This window comes from Lissotriton helveticus, chromosome 3_1, assembly GCF_964261635.1.
Source record: "Lissotriton helveticus chromosome 3_1, aLisHel1.1, whole genome shotgun sequence".
NCBI classification, from domain to species: domain Eukaryota; kingdom Metazoa; phylum Chordata; class Amphibia; order Caudata; family Salamandridae; genus Lissotriton; species Lissotriton helveticus.
In genome coordinates, this window is record NC_136061.1 from 740,993,263 (window position 1) to 741,015,049 (window position 21,787).

The 21,787-nt window shown below is 43.8% G+C and overlaps 1 protein-coding gene across 2 annotated transcripts in view; it reads right to left on the reverse strand.

The window, feature by feature from the left end:
* Positions 1-21,787, reverse strand: part of MICAL2 (microtubule associated monooxygenase, calponin and LIM domain containing 2) — a 1,053,240-nt gene that overhangs the window by 214,145 nt on the left and 817,308 nt on the right. For both annotated transcript variants that reach the window (XM_078680924.1, XM_078680923.1), the window contains one exon: positions 14,407-14,507. In XM_078680924.1, the coding sequence (XP_078537050.1) occupies positions 14,407-14,507 (101 nt within the window). The remainder of the gene's footprint in view (positions 1-14,406; positions 14,508-21,787) is intronic.

Here is a 21,787-nt window from a genome sequence, read left to right on the forward strand (position 1 = left end):
TGGCCTCAACATAACATTCTTCCCCCGAAGTGCTTGGTGAAAGCAGCATAGGGTGAGGGACATAGTATAGCCAGCCCAGACCTTGCAGTTTCGGGGCCTGCTGCACTCACTCAAGAGCCACGGAAAGGACTAGGAGCCCGCAGCAGCAAGGAGAAGATCGGTGGCTTTGGCTGCCTCAGGCTCCTGTTCCACAGGAACCAGACTGTGGATGTGGAGCCGTAAGTGCAGGAGGCTGGACCCCCTGGCTGCGGATAGCACGGCCCGAGGGTGCGCCGGAGTTGTCAGATGCTGGCCTGATTGTGGGCTCTGGAACTTCATTATAGAAGGGCAGCGGACACAAGACAGGCATAGTTTTGACAGCTGGAGGCAAATCAATCAATCAATCAATCAATGCACTTGTATAGCGCGCTACTCACCCGTGGGGGTTTCAAGGTGCTGAGGGGGGGGGGGGAGGGGAGTGCCGCTACTGCTCGAAGAGCCAGGTCTTGAGGTGTTTCCTGAATGTGAGGTGGTCCTGGGTCAGTCGTAGGTGGGCGGGGAGGGAGTTCCACATTTTGGCTGCCAAGTAGGAGAATGATCTTCCTCCGGCGGTGGTTCTGCGGATCCGTGGGACGGTAGCGAGGGCGAGGTTGGCGGAGCAGAGTTTGCGTGTTGGAGTGTAGAACGTGAGGCGGTTGCTGAGGTATTCAGGGCCTATGTCATGGAGTGCTTTGTGTGCGTGGGTGAGGAGCCTGAACGTGATCCTTTTGTTGACGGCGAGCCAGTGGAGGTCTCTCAGGTGGGCTGATATGTGGTTGTGGCGGGGATGTCGAGGATGAGTCGTGCGGATGCGTTCTGTATGCGTTGGAGTCTTTTCTAAAGTTTGACTGTGGTTCCTGCGTATAGGGCGTTCCCGTAGTCTAGTCGGCTGGTGACGAGGGCCTGGGTGGCCGTCTTTCTAGTTCCGGTGGGGATGCATCGGAAGATCATACGGAGCATGCGCAGGGTGTTGTAGCATGAAGATGAGATGGCGTTGACTTGCTTGGTCATCGTGAGAGAGGAGTCCAGGATGAATCCCAGGTTGTGTGCATGGTCAGTGGGTGTCGGTGCGGTGCCCAGTTCTGTGGGCCACCAGGAGTTGTCCCAGGCGGATGGGGTTGGTATGAGGATGAGGACCTCCGTCTTGTGTGAGGCTGAGTTTCATCCATTCAGCGACGTTTTTCATTCCTTCCTGGAGGGTGAGTTTGGCGGTGGCTGGGTCTTTGGTGAGGGAGAGTATCAGCTGGGTGTCGTTGGCGTATGAGATGATGTTGAGGTTGTGTTTACAAGCGATGGTGGCGAGGGGGCTCATGTAGATATTGAAGAGGGTTGGGCTGAGCGATGAGCCTTGGGGTACACCGCAGATGATCTCGGTGGCCGTGGAGTGGAAGGGAGGCAGGCGGACTCTCTGGGTTCTGTCGGAAAGGAACGGGGTGACCCAGACCAGGGCTTTACCTTGGATCCCGGCATTCTGGAGGCGGGTTATTAGGGTGTGATGTCAGACTGTATCAATGGCGGCTGAGAGGTCTAGGAGGATGAGGGCGGTGGTTTCCCCGTTGTCGAGTAGGGTCCTGATGTCGTCGGTGGCTGCGATGAGGGCGGTCTCGGTGCTGTGGTTGGCTCGAAATCCGGACTGGGATGGGTCGAGGGATCCATTGGCCTTGAGGAATGCGGTCAGCTGTTTATTGACGATCCTCTCAATCACTTTCGCCGGGAAGGGAAGAAGAGAGATTGGGCGGAAGTTTTTGAGGTTTTTAGGGTCCGCTATGGGTTTCTTCAGCAGGGCATTGATCTCTGCGTGCTTCCAGCTCTCTGGGAAGGTGGCGGATGCAAGGGAGTTGTTTATGACGTTCCGTAGAAAGAAGCACCAGAGCAGCTAGGACACCACCTCTCTCCACAATGGAGTTAACTTAAGGTGAGCGGGGGTCCTCTTAAGGACATGCACTCCATCATTTTGCGGCACTGTAAGTGAAACACAGAATTGAATTTGCCAAAACATAGGCCCTTGTCTGATTTACAATTAGCAGGAACCAACCCTTACTAGCTATGTGAATCTCCTGATTAACGCCATTGCAGCTGTTTGAGAAATTCCTGACACTTGGAGGGGGTGGAGTTCATTCCCATCAATAAGAAAGGCAATGGTGGCAAGCCTTGCAAGTATTGCCCAATCATCCTCATTGACAACCTACAAAAGATCTTCGCCAGCCAGATGCTAGGCAAACTGCTTGACTGGATGTATGAACATCATTTAATGTCCCCACTACAAGCTGGTTTTTGTACCAGAAGTGGCAATGTTGATCAGGTGTTTCGGTTTGGCACCATGTCTTGGAAATATGTCCTGTTCAATAAACAAAATCACTATGTGGTGTTTGTCACATTAAGTGCAGCTTTTGACCTTGTCCCTCGCTCTGAAGAGTCCTTGCTGAATTCTGTGTGCCTCGCAAACTGGCTCACCTCATTCCATACCTTTATGAACATAATTATGCCCAAGTGTGGTGGGGTGTTAAAGGCGAATTGATCGATCGGATTCCATTAAACAGAGGCATTCGCTAGGGGTGTGTACTTGCGCCTACACCTTTTTTTCTCTGTATGTCAATGACCTGGCTACACATTTATTGGACTGTTTAAATGATTTGCCCTCCCTGAAGGTACTAAGATACCTATTTTACTCTTCGCTGATGACTCTTTACTGATTCCTAAAATCTCAATATACATACAAAACTTGATTGAATGTTTTTTAATCAAAGAGGGATGGAACTGAATGCTTCCAAAACTAAGTTTATAGTATTTTTGGAACCTACCACCGAGGAAGTGCGCTAGGAGGGTAGGATCTAACAACTTGGAGCAAGTATTCAGCTTTGAGTATCTGGAGATTGAACTGTCTGACTTATTTTCCTGGGAATCTCAATTTACTATGAGTACTCATTCAAAACAGGTGCAATGCTATTGCATGCATGCACTTTAAAACCAGTTTGTGTAAAATTTCTCCAGATTTGGAAGCATACAGAAAAAAAAGTCCTATAATGTTGCTCTATATGGAGCAAAACTTTCGGGATTTAATGAATCACATAAGTTAACCAGTGCAGAAAAAAGTTTTATAAGATCCCTAGTCTGAGTTCTAATAAGTACACCTATTGTACCATTGGCTTATAACACCTGGCTTAAAATAATTTCTTAACTAGCAAAAATAAAACCTGTTCTTTATTGTCTAAGGCTGTGGTCTACCCCCGAGTTAATCCATTACAAAAATTGTCTAAATACTAAAGGCAAACTCACATAAAATACCTTGGCTAAATCAATGTTTCCAGTTGGTTCATCAAATTAGGGCGCAAATGGTTTTGGGACAATCCAACTACCATAAAAACAGATGTAGAAGTTCTAAAAGCACATTATTGGACCTTTGTCTATGACCAGTATGTTTTAAACTTAGGTAACTAGCGACTAACCGATCAATGCTTTGATTTTAAACTTGTTTCCAAGTTTGAAACATATCTAGACGTTATAAGAATCTCCCTTTGCGAAAAGCATATACATAAGATTCCGAATGGAGAGCTTTTCTCTCAATTCTTTGCGAGGAAAATAGAGGAATGGTGTCACGGTGTGTGACATTGGTCCTGAAACGCGGGAAAATATATTGTTCTGTTGGCCAGTATATCGCTGTGCATGAACTAAGTAGATTCGACCAATATGTTTGAATCTAGGTACTAGGAGCTGCCACGTTCCTTTCAGAACGCTGAAATATGATACCTCCCACTCTACTGTTTTCGCATGAGTCGTTTTTTGTGGGGCCCCCTAAGCGCACTGTATACTTACTCACAGACAGGGTCCATCTGAACTCTGCGACCTAGTGTTAAAATTAACTCGTCGCTCAATGCGCTGAAAAGGCACAGGTTTAACAGAGCAACAAAAACAACATCCCAGCGCCCGTCCCCCTTCTCTCCATTTACCAACCGGAAGAAAATAATATTTTTAAAGGGAGTGAATAGACTTGAGGTTCTGTGAATTCTGAACCCGTGGGTTCCATTTTGTGTATGGCAGCCATTTTGTGGTTGCCCTCACATAGGCCATGATTGTGGCTGAAACCAGTCTTTTAAGGACATGTAGACCTTAGCTTGAGTTCATGCTGACTCCTGTTTGACCTGAGTGAACTGACCCTGATGCCTGAAGCTGACCTTGTTAAACCAGTTCCTGCCCTTTAGCTGATCAAGATTGAGGATCAAAGCACAGGACATTGTAGAGTTTGGTATGCACACACACACCCCTTATCTGGTTTCTGTTCCTTCTTTTATGGTCTGTTTATGATATGGGTTGTGGTCCTTTTATTATGGGTTTGTCCGGCTTGTGTAAGAAGGAATGTTAGGCATTTTGCATGCTTGCAAAAGCTAGGACTGTCCCTTACTTGTATGCTGAAGTTTGTAACCCTAGCATATAAAAGACCTCTGTTCTCTGTATTCCTCAGACTACCTCATTCAGTTGCTACGGCTTCTGTGTGACGTGGCCTCACTTATTAAATTTAATAAAGATGTCTTTTCATATTTTCAGCTTCTTTGCCAAGTTTTTTTTTTATTAGTAAGTATTCCCTGAGAATGAAGATTACAGTTCTTCAGACTGAGAGCAGAGCTCATGATGCACCGGCGCAAGTGTGGGGGCTTCTGCAACTGTAATCAAACGTATGTTTTGGTTTATGTCTGTTGCTGTATTTATCAAAAAAGAGGGAGAGTGATCTATCGATCAACGGACACTAATTACCACTCAAAGGGGTGGAAGGTCCAGTAACAGCATGTGCCCGTGTCAAGTACAAGTAATTCAACAAAGGGGTTGCTGAACTGTTCCTAAAGAAAGAGGGAAGTTAGGTAAAGCTGGCGTGACCGAAGGTGTGGATATTACACCTTTGGGCATCCATTTTGTTGGATGTATTTGCCTCACACACCCAGAAGGGTGTCATGCTTCATCATTGGCGGTTGCTCCTCGTCGGGGAGGCGGTGCAATCCCCGACGGGCTCACCTCAAGGAGGGGCTCTTTGGCGGAGATCTTTTGTATCCAACTGCCTTATGGTGAAGTGCGGGTGTGTGGGCGGGATAGCTAGTTGCCCGGTGAAGTGATTAAAATGTAGCAGGGGGTGCCGGAAACCACTTTATTCTGGAGGTCCCCCTACTGCAATTAAAACTGTGAAGATAGCTCGCTAGGTGTCAATCCATTAGGTAGAGTGACCCTAGAAGAGACTAGCAGAATAATTGGTCGACATGTTTCTCGCAATGGGGTATATTCACCTGCGATTCATCAGGACCTTATAAAAGTGAATGAACTAAACAACATGCTAGTGTCATGTGTGTAGTGTGGGTCAAAATTACCTCTGTGGAAAGTCCTATGCCTATACAAAAAGGGGAAAAAAAGAGATAAACATTAGTGGTATTATTTCTCTTAAACAGCATGGAAGGTCGACGCCAGGGCATGAACATGGTGGGGCATGCTGGTGGTAGTGTTGGCCAATGTGCATAGCCTGCGCATGCCTAAGTGGTTACAGCGTGCAGTGTAAGGCTCACACACTGACCCTATGAATGTGAAACAAGGTGATAATTAAAAAAACAGTGATTTAAAAACAGCAGATATATAGATCACACCATCTATGTCACAATGTGGCAACTCAAACGATGATTGTAAATGTGACACCGTCCATACCTCAATGTGGTTTGTCAAACAGGGGTGCAGAAATTGACAAGCTCCTAACTCACCTAATGGTCAGGGACTACGAGCCACATGAGTGGTCGGCGGGTCAGTACATCGGGGTTGAACCTTCAGGTGTAGCTACAGGGGGAACATGAGTATTATCCTCAAGGTGGCTTCTTAAGCAGTAGGGTTAGAAAAGGGCACGGATGACTAAGACACCCAGTGGATCGTTTGGGTATCCTATCTTACCTCAATCTGCCCGTGTCCGCGTGGAAGCACCTACCCATCTCCGCCGAGCTCGGATAGATGGGTGGGTATGGCGGCAATTGTTATTTAAGGAAACCGGCAACCAGAGATCGTGACCGTTTCCGCCCTTCCGTGTATGTCACGTGATGTGGTTGGTGTCTAAGGCGGCCATGATGTAGTGTGCAAACGGTACAGTTACTGGGACCGTAGTGGCTAACAGACAGGTGCAATGGATGGGTATGTAGTACCGACGATCATTGAGTTGTCTGGTGCATTCCAGATCATAATCCACAGTGTTCAACAGAACTGTGGCCCCACCCTTGTCAGCCTGCTTGATAGTGATTAAAGGGTCTTCTGCCAGCGATTTCAAAACCATCATCTCATTCCGGGAAATGTTAGAGTGTTGTGTCTGATGGTCTAGTTTATTTATTTCTTTCAGTACAGCTTGTTCAAATGTCAAGACTTCGTTTGGAACCATTCCATTATGGGGTGTGAAGGTTGAAGGGTTATGTAAACCAGAGTCTTCAGTTGGTTCGCAAGGCTTGCCTTCAAAGAAGGCCTTAAGTCTTATTTTCCTGAAAAATGATTGAATCTCTCTAGTTTGTTGGAACAGGTCAATCCTCGGGGTAGGGACAAAGCCCAACCCTCTTTGGAGGGCTTGTTCCTCTCCCTCAGTGAGGCGACGATCTGACAAGTTGACCACTAGGCTTATTTTGGTCCTGATCGGTTCGTGCTCCTCGTGTCCATCCCTTGGGGGCGTGTATCCTCCCATTGTACTCTCTTTTCTGGCGCGTTCCCTCTTTTTCGCCCTCGCCCTCTGCCCCAGCCTCTGCCTAAAAAAGGGGGGTGTGTAGGGTTTTGGGGGGCATAGAACGGAGGATATTGTGGAGTTAGTGGTGGTTGGAAATGGGGGAATTGTGGAAATTGCCAGAAGGGGGGGCCCATCTGTTGCCCTTGAGAAGGGAAATTTTGGAAGTTGTATTGACCACAGCCTCTTCCCCTTTTGGGCCTTGGTGGCATCAAAGGGAGATCATTGCTCCCACTACTGTCAGAGCCACTATTCGACCCTCTTCTAGAAGAAGTATCGCTTGGATCTGAGTTATAATTTGTTCCAGGGGGGACATAGTCATCCTTTAAATAAGGGTAAACTTTTTCCTTTGAAAATCTTTTGATATCTTTTTGCAATTTAGCTACTTTTTGATTCATGAGGTACTCTTTATGTTCCGCCATTTCCTTGTTCAACTCAGCCAATTTAGTTTTAAAGCCTGGGTTGGGAGCCGCAGTCTTCAAGGCAGCCTCGGCTGCTTGAATGCGGACTAGAAGTGCATCTGCTAGTCGTTTTGCCGTGTTTACAATGAGGATGAGGAGGTCATGGGTGCACTTCCATGAGACCTGAGACCATTCGATCTTAAATTGTCCGTCTTCCCAAAAAATTCTGGGAAAATTCTTAACAATCAAGCCGTTGGGAGCAATTTTGGCTTTAAAATATTCAGCCATCATAGTCCCATGTATTGTTATTCTTATCCACTCTCGTTTAAGATCTGATAAGGATTGCCACTCGGCTGTATTACTACCCGAGGCCGGTTCTGCGTCAATGCCAAAAAGCGATGGTGTTCTCATAATAGCTGCTGCATCCTCTTCACCGAAGCTCAGACCCTGACCCTCCATTGTGGAATAGTCAGGGAACGTGTTCCAGGTGCAAGAGAGCCTTAAAAAAGAATGTGGGGGAAAGAAGTTCAAAGCCCTAATGCGGGTCTGAATCGTGGCTGACCCACCAAAATGGTATTGGGTCACTAGGATGGGGGATCTGTCAAAACTAACCCACCGGATGTAGACTCCCACGGCTGGCGCCGTGCAAAAGTATTTATCAAAAAAGAGGGAGAGTGATCTATCGATCAACGGACACTAATTACCACTCAAAGGGGTGGAAGGTCCAGTAACAGCATGTGCCCGTGTCAAGTACAAGTAATTCAACAAAGGGGTTGCTGAACTGTTCCTAAAGAAAGAGGGAAGTTAGGTAAAGCTGGCGTGACCGAAGGTGTGGATATTACACCTTTGGGCATCCATTTTGTTGGATGTATTTGACTCACACACCCAGAAGGGTGTCATGCTTCATCATTGGCGGTTGCTCCTCGTCGGGGAGGCGGTGCAATCCCCGACGGGCTCACCTCAAGGAGGGGCTCTTTGGCGGAGATCTTTTGTATCCAACTGCCTTATGGTGAAGTGCGGGTGTGTGGGCGGGATAGCTAGTTGCCTGGTGAAGTGATTAAAATGTAGCAGGGGGTGCCGGAAACCACTTTATTCTGGAGGTCCCCCTACTGCAATTAAAACCGTGAAGATAGCTCGCTAGGTGTCAATCCATTAGGTAGAGTGACCCTAGAAGAGACTAGCAGAATAATTGGTCGACATGTTTCTCGCAATGGGGTATATTCACCTGCGATTCATGAGGACCTTATAAAAGTGAATGAACTAAACAACATGCTAGTGTCATGTGTGTAGTGTGGGTCAAAATTACCTCTGTGGAAAGTCCTATGGCTATACAAAAAGGGGGAAAAAAGAGATAAACATTAGTGGTATTATTTCTCTTAAACAGCATGGAAGGTCGACGCCAGGGCATGAACATGGTGGGGCATGCTGGTGGTAGTGTTGGCCAATGTGCATAGCCTGCGCATGCCTAAGTGGTTACAGCGTGCAGTGTAAGGCTCACACACTGACCCTATGAATGTGAAACAAGGTGATTGCCACACAGAAGATATTCTAATTCTATCACTTCACCTACTGACAAGGAAATACTGTGTATAATTGGACTCTCTGACAAACTATACGTCCAGGAGACGGGGTGACCTTAATGTTTGAAATATATTGGTGCCTTGTTGAATTTCATAATATTTTTTTATAATGCTGATGCAAACCACCAACATTTTATTTAATAAGAGCAAAGTCCTCATTTTGAAAGGAAAAGCCTGACAACACCTCCCTAATTTTTACTAACGGCGCCCTACGCCCAATACCAACTGATGTTTTGGAGAATGTGTGACTTTCACACCGGCATGTGTGAAATGATGACAACCACCCTTCCGCCAATGCCACCAAGAAATTAAGTTTACTTTAAGTGGGTAGGGATGCGTGACAGCGGAAAAAGGTGTTTAAAAGTGGGAGGGTTGGGCACCAATCGAAACAATGTTTTGGATAATGTGTGCAACAAACACGAATAGTCAACTCTTAGTAACAAGTACCCAATTATTTTACGTGTCTTATTGCTGACAAAATTATGTGTAAGGGATGTGGATTTCTGCCCAGATGTGATTTAAAGTATGTTTGGACTTATTTGTGGCCGTGGATAACCCTCACTGACAAAAATATAAAATAATAATTCAGTAAGAGAGTATTCTGATGAAAGAATGTGGACATTTCAGGGATTTCAACAATCAATTTGAAATTATCTCTGCTTTCACCCAACACTCCCCATACGCAGGTACCCACCAAAATGGTGTTTTGTAATCTGAGTAGTGGTGTTTGCAGGTACTTGATGGACATGTCACATAACCTTGCGTTGCCACGGAGTGCCCCACGTTGCTCATTGCCATCAGCAAGGCAGACCATATATTACAAGGTGCATGCACCAGCAGTGGGTGGAGAGGTCTGAGGGGCCCACTGACCAGATTATTGCTGTGTTTTTCATTTCATTTCATAAGAGAGAAAAGAAGTGTTTAAAATACAACAAATAAATAGCTAAATAAAGCACGACATAGTCGTCTCAAATTGGCCAGATTAGTTGTACTCACACACTTTAGCGCCACTTTACAAAGTTTGCCAGTGAAGCGCTACTTTTATTTTCTCGTCTTTCTTTCAACAGCATTGTTTTCCTTAGTTGCGGAAGCGTAGCATTCCTGAAGGGACTGCAATACCTAGTTAATATGTAGAGTGAAAAATGTTTAATGTGTTCATTATAAGCAGTTTTCCTTATTTTAGTTTATCTGCGTCCACAGATGTGGTCTTTATAAACCAACCTGCTTAAGTTTTTTAAGTGTATAAGCAATGGATTTCTGAATAATGAGTGTAAAAGCATTAATGTAACCACGTTGTTCCTTCTTACATTTCACATGCTTTACTTAATTTTGCATTTCCTATGAATGTTTGCTTTTTCAAGGATGTTGTTACTTTTTTTTCAGGCAGCATATTACTTTTGTCTAGTGCATTATTTGAATTGAGTTGCATCCAGGTGTTTATAGCACGGCACGATTTGGTTGTAGCTTAAGGCCGTGCGAGTTTCAGTGAGCAGTCTGGTGTTCAATGGGGGAGAGAATGTGGCACTACGGCCAGAGATGCCGATTTTGGCACTGGGGAACCAGGTTCAGCCTTGATGGGCAGTCCACCAAAACACTCTCCTGAGGGAGCACCTTCCCATGCTAGACCTTAGAAGGCCCCACAAGACATTAGAAGCCCTGGTGTCTTAGCACAAGCAGGTTGACCCTAGTTCTGACAAGTGTGCAGTAACTTTGAAGGCCTGTCCACCACAATTCATACTGAAGTTCAACTTCAGTCTCGCGGGCAGGCCTACGATGCAGCACACCCTAGAGCAACAATGACTGTCATTGAGGTCACAGGACCCTTGAAACCAGTCCGCCTTACCCATTGGTACCTCCATTGGCCTTGTTACGGCAGTAGTAGGTCAACTCATCAAGGATCGGCAATGCAGGATTTGCACACACACCAAACTATGTTTGCAAACATCACTGTCTCTCTGCTTAATGCACAAGCACTTTTAACATGTGATGACTGCTTTGGGGCCACTGGAATTATCCAGCTAAGGGGGACAAAATTTATGCTGCAGCAAATTATGCAGCAAACTATGCAGCAAACAAATGGCTGCAGCGTAATGCAGTATATTTCCTGATACTTTATTATTTGGACGTTTTACACATAGTGTCTGTGCAAAGATTTTGCCTCATTAGTACCAGTGTAACATACAAATGAAGCAGTGAGAAAGGTGACCAGTCAACCTTTGCAAAGAGCCGTGCACTTCGCAGCAACACAAGTCACATATTATAGTAACCTTTGATCCGTTTGAGCTACAATTTTTTTGTTATAATCATCAAATTATGCAGCAGATGATGTATTATGTGACAAATATGGCAGAGCCATAATTATGTGGAATACATTTGCAAACTAGGATATTTCGTCATTCATATTTGAACTGATCTTGTGGAAAAGGGCAAGAGAAGTTCTGATGACAGAAATTGCATGGCTCGGAGAAAGATAGTTTGTGATTCCACATTTGAGCATATGTGGGACATTCTGTGATTGAAAATGTATCCTACTTTGTGAATGTATTTTAATGTCAATAACTCTTATGAAACCTTTAATAAACATGTGCATCCATTGGTTGAATTAAATAATGTAATAAGTTGTAACTGGTCATTGAAATGCTAAACAAATACTAGAAATAGGGATGTCCTTGTCTTTCTGGCCACACCTCTGACTCGGCCCACTGATCCAATCCTCGGGTTATCCCTCCCCTCTGATTTTCCGCCCACAGTTCCCCAACGTTTTTCCCCCACTTCGACCACTGGTTGCGCTCAGTTATGTTCCCTCTTCAATTCTCTGCAGTGGGGGCTGCTTTTATTCAGGGACCTGGACCCCGGATTTGCTTGCATGCCATTTGCGAGACTCTACCAACCACGAGCCTACACCCATCATAAAATAAGCCTTACTTTTTTGAAATTTTACAGATATCAGCCTGCGGCCCTGCAAGGGTATTTGATTTATTGATGCTTCTTTACTGGAGGGTCCGGTGTCTCCAGATGGGGTGCGGCACATAAATTATTTGACAAATGGCTTTTTCAACAGCCATTCTTCATTACAGCCTGCTGGGAACTATGAAAGTGGACAAACGGCAAGACCCAAATGTCTTCAACCCCATGCTTCCTCTGGAGGAGCAGTGTTCTGTTATTATGGCTATGTTCATTTTTCATTGTGCTGAAAATACCCAATCATGCTTCGCATCCACACATTCAGAGCAAATCGTGCATGCCCCTATTTCTTTTTTCTGCAACATTTGTATGTATATTAGGCAATACTTCAGTGAATATTTTACTTCAGCAGTGAGGTAACATACGTTCCCGCAGTGCGGGGTTGCAGAGCTCTAGGGGGGCCCCTCAGCAAAAGTGGTAGGTGTTGGGAAGGGGGCCCACTCCATGTACTTTGCAGGGGGGGGGCTCAAGTTTCGTTACGCCACTCTGCAGGGTAGTAGGTAGAAGTTGTGTGTGTGAGATGCATACAACCAGTGGTTGGAGTCAGTGTGTTGAGGCCCATAGACAGTTTTCTGTCTCAAGGGGTTTAATTTAATCTGTGGCAATGCAAACCAGGGGCTTCAGTGCTGACTTCTAATACCCTAAGAGACATAGCCATTTAATGCTTGGGCAAAATGGGCTGAGACCCGGAGCCCCAGCCTTTCAGGCCAATCCATGCAGCAATATCCGGGGAGGGGCGATGTCTGTCTAAGGGCTTGTGGCGAGGTATGAGCTTAGGGTGCGCCTGTGTTAATGAAAGGAACACATTCAACGTATTTATGAACTTTACTCTACTTTGTAGCACGACAGCTATTCAGCCTGATTTCACTGCTATTCAACTGACTAAATCTAACATATCCTTGTTGTTCTGTTCCACCTAGCTATGAGTAGGATATTTTTGCGATTTTTTATGTGTTGCTACTTTTATATGAATTGTTTCAAATAACATGACCAGTTTATCTATTTATTGATACCAGGGTGCAAGAATTAAGAACAGAACTAATGGAAGGGTTTATCATTTAAGTCACGGCAGTAGTGAGCATAAGAAATCATCTTGACTGACTGATCCTTCATACATGGAGTTGCATGCTACTGACACATCTTCAAATCCCTTGAGTTAAATTTACCAAAGCAGGCGGTGAAACAGACATGTTCCAGGGGCAGTGGGTACAAAAGTAGTAGCAAGTCCCTGCACCAAAATAATTTCCTAGTTCCAGGTATGTGTAGAAAGTAGGTATTGATTGACTCTGGGAGTCAGAGAGGGACTTCATAGAGGTGTTCTTCAAAAGTCAGACATCTAGTTGGTGGGTTACTTCCAGCACTGAACACTGTGCCATTGGTTATTGGATGTGGGCGGCACTGCCACCATCCTCCTAATGAAAAATGTTTGTCCTCTCAGTTATTTTACATATTTGTTTTTCATAAATAAGCACTGCTCAAACTAGATGGTAGACTTGGGGTGGAATATAAGTTTGCATTAGACCTGATTGGCCACCGGGCCCAGGTTGGCCATGAGCATGCTCAGGCTGGCCCAATTGGCAACTCAAAATTAGGCTTCGCCGATAATGTTTGCTCATGGTTATCAAGGGTGCATGCTTTTTCACCACCTCAATTTTTTCCAACCAGTTTTTGAAAGACTCCTCTGATGTATAATGTTCTCATCATACAGTTCAAAGAAGACCTGCGATAGATGTGTTTTTGGGAGCTGGAGGCTTTCATTCCTTTAAACAATAACAGTTTTGTATGAGGTAAATATGTGTCTTAGTTAACTTGAACAGTGATATATTCATGCTGGCTAGGTAGATATTTTGATTCATTTAAGCCCTGTAATTAGAGTGTTAGTCAGCATCAATTCTTTCAAATTCTAAACAGAGCAGATCACAATGCTTCTGTCCATTCATAGTCTACAAATGTAAAGTCATATGACCTCATTACAAGAAGGTGGGTCAATTCTGACCCACGCGTAAACCCCTGTTTCCACTTGGGACGGAATTACGAGTTTCATGGTATTTAACGTTTCCAACAATTATCGGATGTGCTGCATTCCTCAACCTTGATACATTTTTGCAGGTTTCACTAGGGAAATATGTACACTATTTACTGTACCATGTGGATTTTGGTGCATGAAACACTGGATGTTATTCCCCACAAACTCGTAATCTGCGCTATTTATGGCACCCAATAAATTACGTACATTGTTGTATCATTATTTTTCAGGTACGCTAAATAGCACCTACACTCAGGGCCAGAGTGTGGCAGGGTATCAGTATCCTCTCAATAGGGAAGATATCAGTATTCCCACAAGGCTTGGCTCAGATACATTGATATTGCTTTGGTTTCTTTACATCTTGGTTTCTTTACATCTTTCCTCTCCCCACCGACGTGCTAGTATAGGGTTGATTCTCCAGACCAATGCAGTGTATCACCATTTGCCCACTGAGCAACGGAAAACACATATTTGCCCAGCTCACAGGTGCATAGGGATGATAAGATCATGCTCAGGCACCCTCACACAGTGACAGTAGCAACACTTTTATCATTTAAAGAATAACAGGCACAATGACCTAGAAATCAGTAAATCAAACAAAACAAAAACCTGTCTTCAGACCTAGGAGAACCCTAAGCATCCATGCATTCTTGACTCCCAAACCATCTTTCTGTTTTGGGAATAAAGTCAGTGTACCTCGTTATGGGAAAGGTCTTGGTAGTCCGACAGATTTGGGGTCACTGAGGATTTTTCATTTGAGTTCAACTCTGTCTTCTTTCCAATGAACATAGGAAATGCTAGAAAAAACACAAACAAAACAGGTTACGTAATTTCTACAACTTACGTTGAAAATATTGCCTTGCTGATTTTAACATGTAGTAAAAGAAACATAGTTGTTTAAATAGGTTGTTAACCTGCGCAATTATTGAAACATGACCTTCGTAAATAAAGGGTCGTCAGAACTAGCTTGGCCTAATCAGAAAACATGTGTTCTCTTTTTGACACACTTTATATGTATTTCCCAAAATAAAAGTCGTTCCCCTCCTTCCGCAGCCCTCTCGAAAACTGCTTATCCAAGGACTGATCCTGTCCAGATTGGATCACAGCAATGCCATCTTCCTTGGGGCACCGGAAACCACCTTCAACAAGCTCCAGCAGATCCAGAATGCCGCAGCGCGGCTTCTCACGGACACCCCAGCTAGATCATCAGCTAAACCACCACTTAAACTTTTGCACTGGCTCCCAATACGCGAAAGGGTAAAATTTAATTCCCTATGTTTGGCACACAAATTGCTACAGGATAAGGGCCCCTCCTCCTAAAGAACCTAGTCGTGCCCTACAAAGCCAACAGGACACTCCACTCAGATCACGAACGCCTAGTCGCAGTGCCCAGAGTAAAAAAGGCACGTACAGGAGGACGACCTTTCTCGGTCAACACAGCCAAACTGTGGGATTCCCTTCCCTTCAAACTCAGGACGGAACCCTGCCATCACCGATTTCGGAAACTCCTGAAAACCCACCTCTTTCCCTGATCCTCTCCTATCCTCCGTTTAACCCCCCCCCTCTGGTCTCTCTGCTTGGCTTAGCGCTGGGATGCTTCCGGGTTACTATGCGCTCTATAAATCTACATTCAATTCAATTCAATTCAATCCATACACATTTTAGTTGAGGTACCTAGCATACGTACGTCTATGGAGCGGGAAGGAGGTCACCTTGCTCATAAAGACCAAGGCCTCATGTCTTGGACTATGTCAACATGGTGACTACCGGAGGTCCATAGATGTGTTCTATGCGTGCAAAAATTCCGTACATATTTCATATATGAAAACTCAACAGTTTATATTTCCATGTCAAATTTCTCACAATCCATAGTTTATATACTGTACAGTAATAAGTCTCCCCTTCATACTCATCAGTGGTTGGTGACGGTGGATGGCTGAAGTGTAGAGTTTATTATTGTGTTGTGTTAAATTGTTGACTTTCTGTCTTGTTCCACTGTTTTCATTATAAAGTTCTACTGGCGGTATGTTCTTTCTCATTTTTGTGTTATATATTTATGTTATAGGTGTTGTACTGTGGTGTTACATTGTTATTTTGTTGTGTTGCACTTTGAGTTGTGAAGTTGTTCGTGTTGTTTGGTGTTACATGGTTTTGTGCTGTTTTTGTGGAGTTGTGCTGCAATAATGTGTGGTTGTATTGTGCTGTTATGTTTCAGTTTGGACCAATCAGGGACAAGGGACATTTCTAAAGCATATAGAAATACTAGCAGATGCACACTCAAAGGAAAAAAAAGTTACTTTATTGGGCAGGAAGCAGACAGCAAGATCAGCACGTTTCGGTTCACGCAGGAACCTTTCTCACTGAGAACATAAAAGCATTGGTCTTGCTATCTGCTACCTGTACAATAAAGGCACTTCAGGGCATTAGTGTTAATCTGCTAGTTTATCTGAAAGGATTCATAAAGTGAATGGGTTCTTGCGCCCATCACGCTCCACCCACCTTGAAAACCGGTCCCACAACAAGCAGCTAATTCTATCTATTTATCTATCCATCTATCTATCTATCTATCTATTTATCTATCTATCTATTTATCTATCCTACTATCCATCTATCCATATATAGCACACAAACACCCTCACACAACTCTATGTGAAGGAACGAGCCACCCTTGATCAGCGTATTAAAAAGATTTTTATTATGGTACCAAACAATACGTTTCGACCATATACATAAATACATATATTTTAGCCCCTTGTGTTTGTCGGACAGCCACTGGTTGCCCGACGTCATGGTGGGCGTGTGCGGAGGACGGATGGGGGCAGTCTGAACTCCGCCCACTCAATAAAATGGCCGCACTGCGCGAAAATACACGCAGCACGGAAAGGGTTAAAACTGTTTGACAATCTGTACAAAACATTCCCCCCCAAAAATCACATCTACCTAAGCTTCTTTCTGGAACATTTCGGGGTGATATCTCAAGTGGGTACTGAGAATAAGGGGGTGTCCCAAAACACAATTACCCATGCAATTTCTATAGGGATATTTGAACAGTTACACAGAGAAATCGGCTGAACAGAATTACACCAAATTTGGCAGAAAGCAGGATCTTTACCAAGAAAGCGTGCTTTTTGTTATTTTGTGACAGTTTGCTCAACCATTTTGGAGAAAATAAGGTTCTGCAAATTATAAAATAGAGCAAATAAATTGGTTGCAAGAGTTTTTTTTCCCCACCAGTCAGTTTGGTCCCAGAGGACCAAGCGATCTCATTGGCTGGCCACATCATGAAAGAAAATGTTGTGACTATCATTAAAGGACACAGGGAATTGGTTCCCATGTCTTGAAACTAAAACAAAATAGTAGTAGTAAAGAGTAAGACTCTAATCGGAAGCTCTTTTGCCCTTATGGGGCGCCAGAGGGCCACCTACCAGGCCTAAGGTATATAAATAATATTTTCAGCCGGCTGGTCCTATGGTACTCTTTCTGGAGATTTTGAGAACCGGGAGACCTAGCAAGGCCCCCATATGGTCCAGTGGGGCTCCCTCATGAGCTAGCATGGATCCATGAGGTCCTGCATAAGAAGGGCAGGAGCACAGTGAGTCCCAAAAAGAAGTATGATGAAAAGCCTTCATCTGTGCATAGACGCCAGTCTTTCATCACACTCAAGCCCCAATAGGTTGGGAAAACTCTACTACGCACAGGCTGTGCTCTTCAAGAAGAGGCATGTCCATCAGCACACTCAAGTCCCATTATGTGGGCAAGCCAGTAATACGAATAGGCTTCACTCTTTACAAACCATTTTATGGAGAGTCCAGTCAATCATCTCACCCAGGCCCCAATACATGGACAGCCCTCTAGTATTCACAATCTTTGCCCTCTACAGAGCTCTTTACACAGAAATGCCAACTATACACAGTCTTTGCCATGTACAGAGCTCTTCTTGCAGTGCCAGTCTTTGACCACACCCAAGTCCCATTGCATGACCAAACCTATACGTATGCACAGAATTCACACTGTATAGAGCTCTTCATGCACAAGCCAGTCCTTCCCCCACACCCAAGTCCCATTATGTATCCAAGCCCCTACTACGCACAGTGTGTGCCCTGTATATAGCTCTTCTCACAGTCCAGTTCCTTAGCACAGGCAAGCCTTTTCTATGCACAGCTTTTGTCCTGTACGGAACTCTTCATTTAGAAGCTAGACCCTTACAAACTCAAGTCCGATTATGTGGGCAAGTCTCTACTAGGCACAGGCTTTGCCCTGTAGAAAGCTCTTCATGCAGAGACAAGTCTGTCACCACAGCCGAACCCCATTGGTAGGCAAATGAAGAGAGAGTCTTCACCCTGTACAGAGGTCTTTACGGGGAGGCCAGTCCATCACCACACCTATGTCCCATTACACGGCCAAGCCCCTATTATGCACAGTATTCGCTCTGTACACAGCACTTTAAGGAGAAGCAACTTCTGAATCCACACAAGCACCATTACATGGTCATGCCTCAACTATGGAAAGTCTTTTCACTGTACAGAACTCTTGATGGAGGAGCCAGTCATTCGCCACACTCAAGCCCCATTGAATGGGCAAACCCCTACTACAAGCAGCTTTCACTCTGTACAGAGGTCTTTACAGAGAGGCTAGACACCCAAGTCCCATTACATGGTTAAGCCCCTAGTATATACACCCTTCACCCTGTACATGTGGCCTCCGTCTCAAATTCTGGAACCTAACAGGGGCTGGGCGATTTGGTGCATCATGTTGCTGTTGCTACACACGAGCCAGACAAACTGGGTGCATAGCCAGCATGTGTTTCCACTTTCCAATGGAGTCAAGAGATCATCATTAACTGACCCAATTTAAAATTGTCTAGGACCAAACTTAGATAAAAAACACTCTATCATACTAAACACTTTATTTTTAATTTTTCAGCACTCGCACCGGGCTCTGCAGGAACCGCAACATGAAGTAAAACCCATTTGAAGTTTCTACCCAAGGCCTTACACTGTCTGAGAGACTCCCACAAGAATCCCGCAGGAACATGGAAAGCTAAAAAAAAGATATGAATACAACTGGTAGTATATAACGCCAAAGGCCAAGCTGTAAAACGCCATCAATGCATTGACTTGTACAATGGTATTATGCAAATTATGATGTATAACATGCATACTGGTTGTAATGAAACGTTCAAAAAGTCATAATTCAAAAAGTCAACAAAAAATGAATACAACTGGTAATACACATTTATTATCAGCATTAAAGGTCAATCGTGAAAATAGACTTCAACATCTGAAGGCAAAATTAACATTATAGAAAAATTTGATAATTACATTTTTTGTTACGTAAGAAAATCTTAGAAATTAACTAACAAACAAGGATTTCAATTAAATTATAGTTTGATATACAAAATAGAATACAACTTACATTTAAAAAACATAGAAATTCACTGGGAAAAAACAAAGGTTAAAGTGCTGTTATAGTTAGGAATATAAAAAAGAATATAACTTAGAGAAAACAATTCAGTAAAAAAAACAAGGATTTCAAAGGAAGTTAGGTAACAATGTCAGTCATAATGTGATGTTTTGAACTTAAAATAACACTGAAATTTGCTAGTTATAGTTCAGCGAGCTAACTATAACGTGTGCCCACACCATACACTGCTTATGACCTTAAATATGACATCAGTTGTGTTCAAAGACTTCACTGATGACAGCTCAAATAATATCATTGAGGACATCACTAATGACATCATCTACCCTACTAATGTTCAATTAACTGTACAAACCAATACTTCATATGAAATATGTAAACAAGTTCTAAATAGTACAAAGCCATGTAAACCATTAAAAACATGGGCAACCCCTACTTCACACAATCGTCGCCCTGTGCACAGCTCTTCACGGAGAGCATGCCCAACCCTGATTAGGTTTGCACACAGCTGTCACAATGTCCACAGCTCTTGACTGAGCTTCTACTCCCTTTAGGCACCGAAGCCTCTTTCAGGGGAGGCTCCTCCATGTGGACGGCGGAGCATTGCCCCACTGCTTTCTCACAGTGCAAGAAGCAGAAACATTAAATAGTATTTAATGTTACCATTTTATGTTTCGGCTTCTCGCACTGTGAGGAAGCAGAATGGGTTTGGTTGGGGGTGGGCAGGCCTGCTCTAGGGCAGGGGAGGAGTGGCTTGCCCACTGTTATGGGTGCTGACTGTTTGGTCGGCCCTCTGGAGCCGACCAAACCAGTCATGCACACACTCCTTTTTCTCCATGTAGGCTGCATGCAGGAGAAAATGACCAACCCATAGACTCCTATGCGGTCGGCGATCCAACCAATCACAACGGACAAAGAGGGACCGGGCAGGCAAAGTTATGTTTTTTATTTTAAATTAAAACTCCCCCTCCCTGAGCGACCCACTCCCCCGCGACCAACCACCCCCCCGCCCTACCCGTGAGTCTTGCCGGCCGCTACTGGTCTCTTTAGAAAGCAAAGTATGTTGCGATAAGTAACTTTCGTTAGCAGTAGAGTAGGTATAGAAAATTTGCTCTTGATGAACCTTCTTAAATACTTTTACGAGTATAGCAAGCTGTTGTGAATAGATAATTTCATCAGTGATTTTCTCATTGATGTCATGAATGATGTAATCTGAGACCTCATCAGTGATGTCATTTAAATTGTCATGAGTGATGTAATATGTGATATAATCAGTACATGGCGGGGGGACCAGTAATAGCTCAGTAAACCAGTGAATTTCCATGGCTTTCAGGTTGAAACATCACAGTATTACTATGAAAGTAATGTGAGAGAAAGACAGATAGATAGATAAACCCAAACGATAATTTTCAATTCAAACCCACATTCTCCCACCTCCCCAGTGGCATGAACAACAGTGAATAGTAGTTATTATAGGCGTGTAAAGTTTTTTTATGCTAGCAACATTGTGCAAAGTTCCTGATTTTCTCACTGCAAAACTTGTGCAACTTCGCACATTTAGTGTTTCTGTGTATTAGGGTATAATTTTAAGTACACTGCTAATTACTTTACACTCAAATAAAATTAAGCCGGTATGAATGATCTGGGCAGATTTATTTTCTCCCTTTTTACTTTTTGCAGCATAAATTATCACAAAAGTCACAATTTTCATGCAAATCTGGCAAAACATAAAGCTTCATAACTTTGTGACGTTTGTGAACTTTACATACCTTGACAAAGGTTGCGATAAATACTTCTTAGCGTTACACACCCAATATTTATCAAGGCGCTAGTCAAGTGTTCTGTTAGATATCACGTTGAAAATTTTAGAAGGGATGGGAGGTCCTCGAAACCAGGAGGAACTGGGAGGTGACACATGGAACTCCACCACACCGCACAAGATTGTATCACTGCAAAACTGTACACCATGCACACAAGCCTTTCACAGGAAGTAGATGCATGAGCTAAGCATCGCTCTTTGATGATTTGGATACACAAATGACACAACAAAACGTCTTCCCGTCGTGGCTAAAGAAAGCAACAGATTTTGAGTGGATAACATAATTCAAACACTTTCCCAAGAATTGACGAAGTTAAGCATTTCACACGACTTACGTAAAAACGACATGACCATAGTTGTGTCTGAACCAATATATAATGAATAAGTACATTATTAGGTCGTCATAGTTTTGGAGAAGAATTTCAGAATATTTCCCATTTTTTGTACTAGAAATCTATTTGACAGAGGAGAAGCATGACAATGGGTATTATATAGACAGCCAGAAAACGTTTAATATATAAAAATATACACATCAGTCTTGATATGCAATGAAATCAACCAAAACTGAATACTGCACTCCAGCACCCTGGGTATTAACAACAACAAATCAACACCCGTAATGCAGCAACCAATACATTAAATGGAAGTTAAAAAGTGGGTATGGGCCAACACTGCATTCCAAATCTGCAACATCAGAATTGCAGTTGTTTTTCACAGGTTTATCCCCATCCTTATATATAGGCAACACATTTGCCCACCAGATTAGAAGAGCTCAAGAGAACCTCCTGATAGTGTGCATATTTTCGTACTCCACTAAGAAAGAAAGATAGACAGACA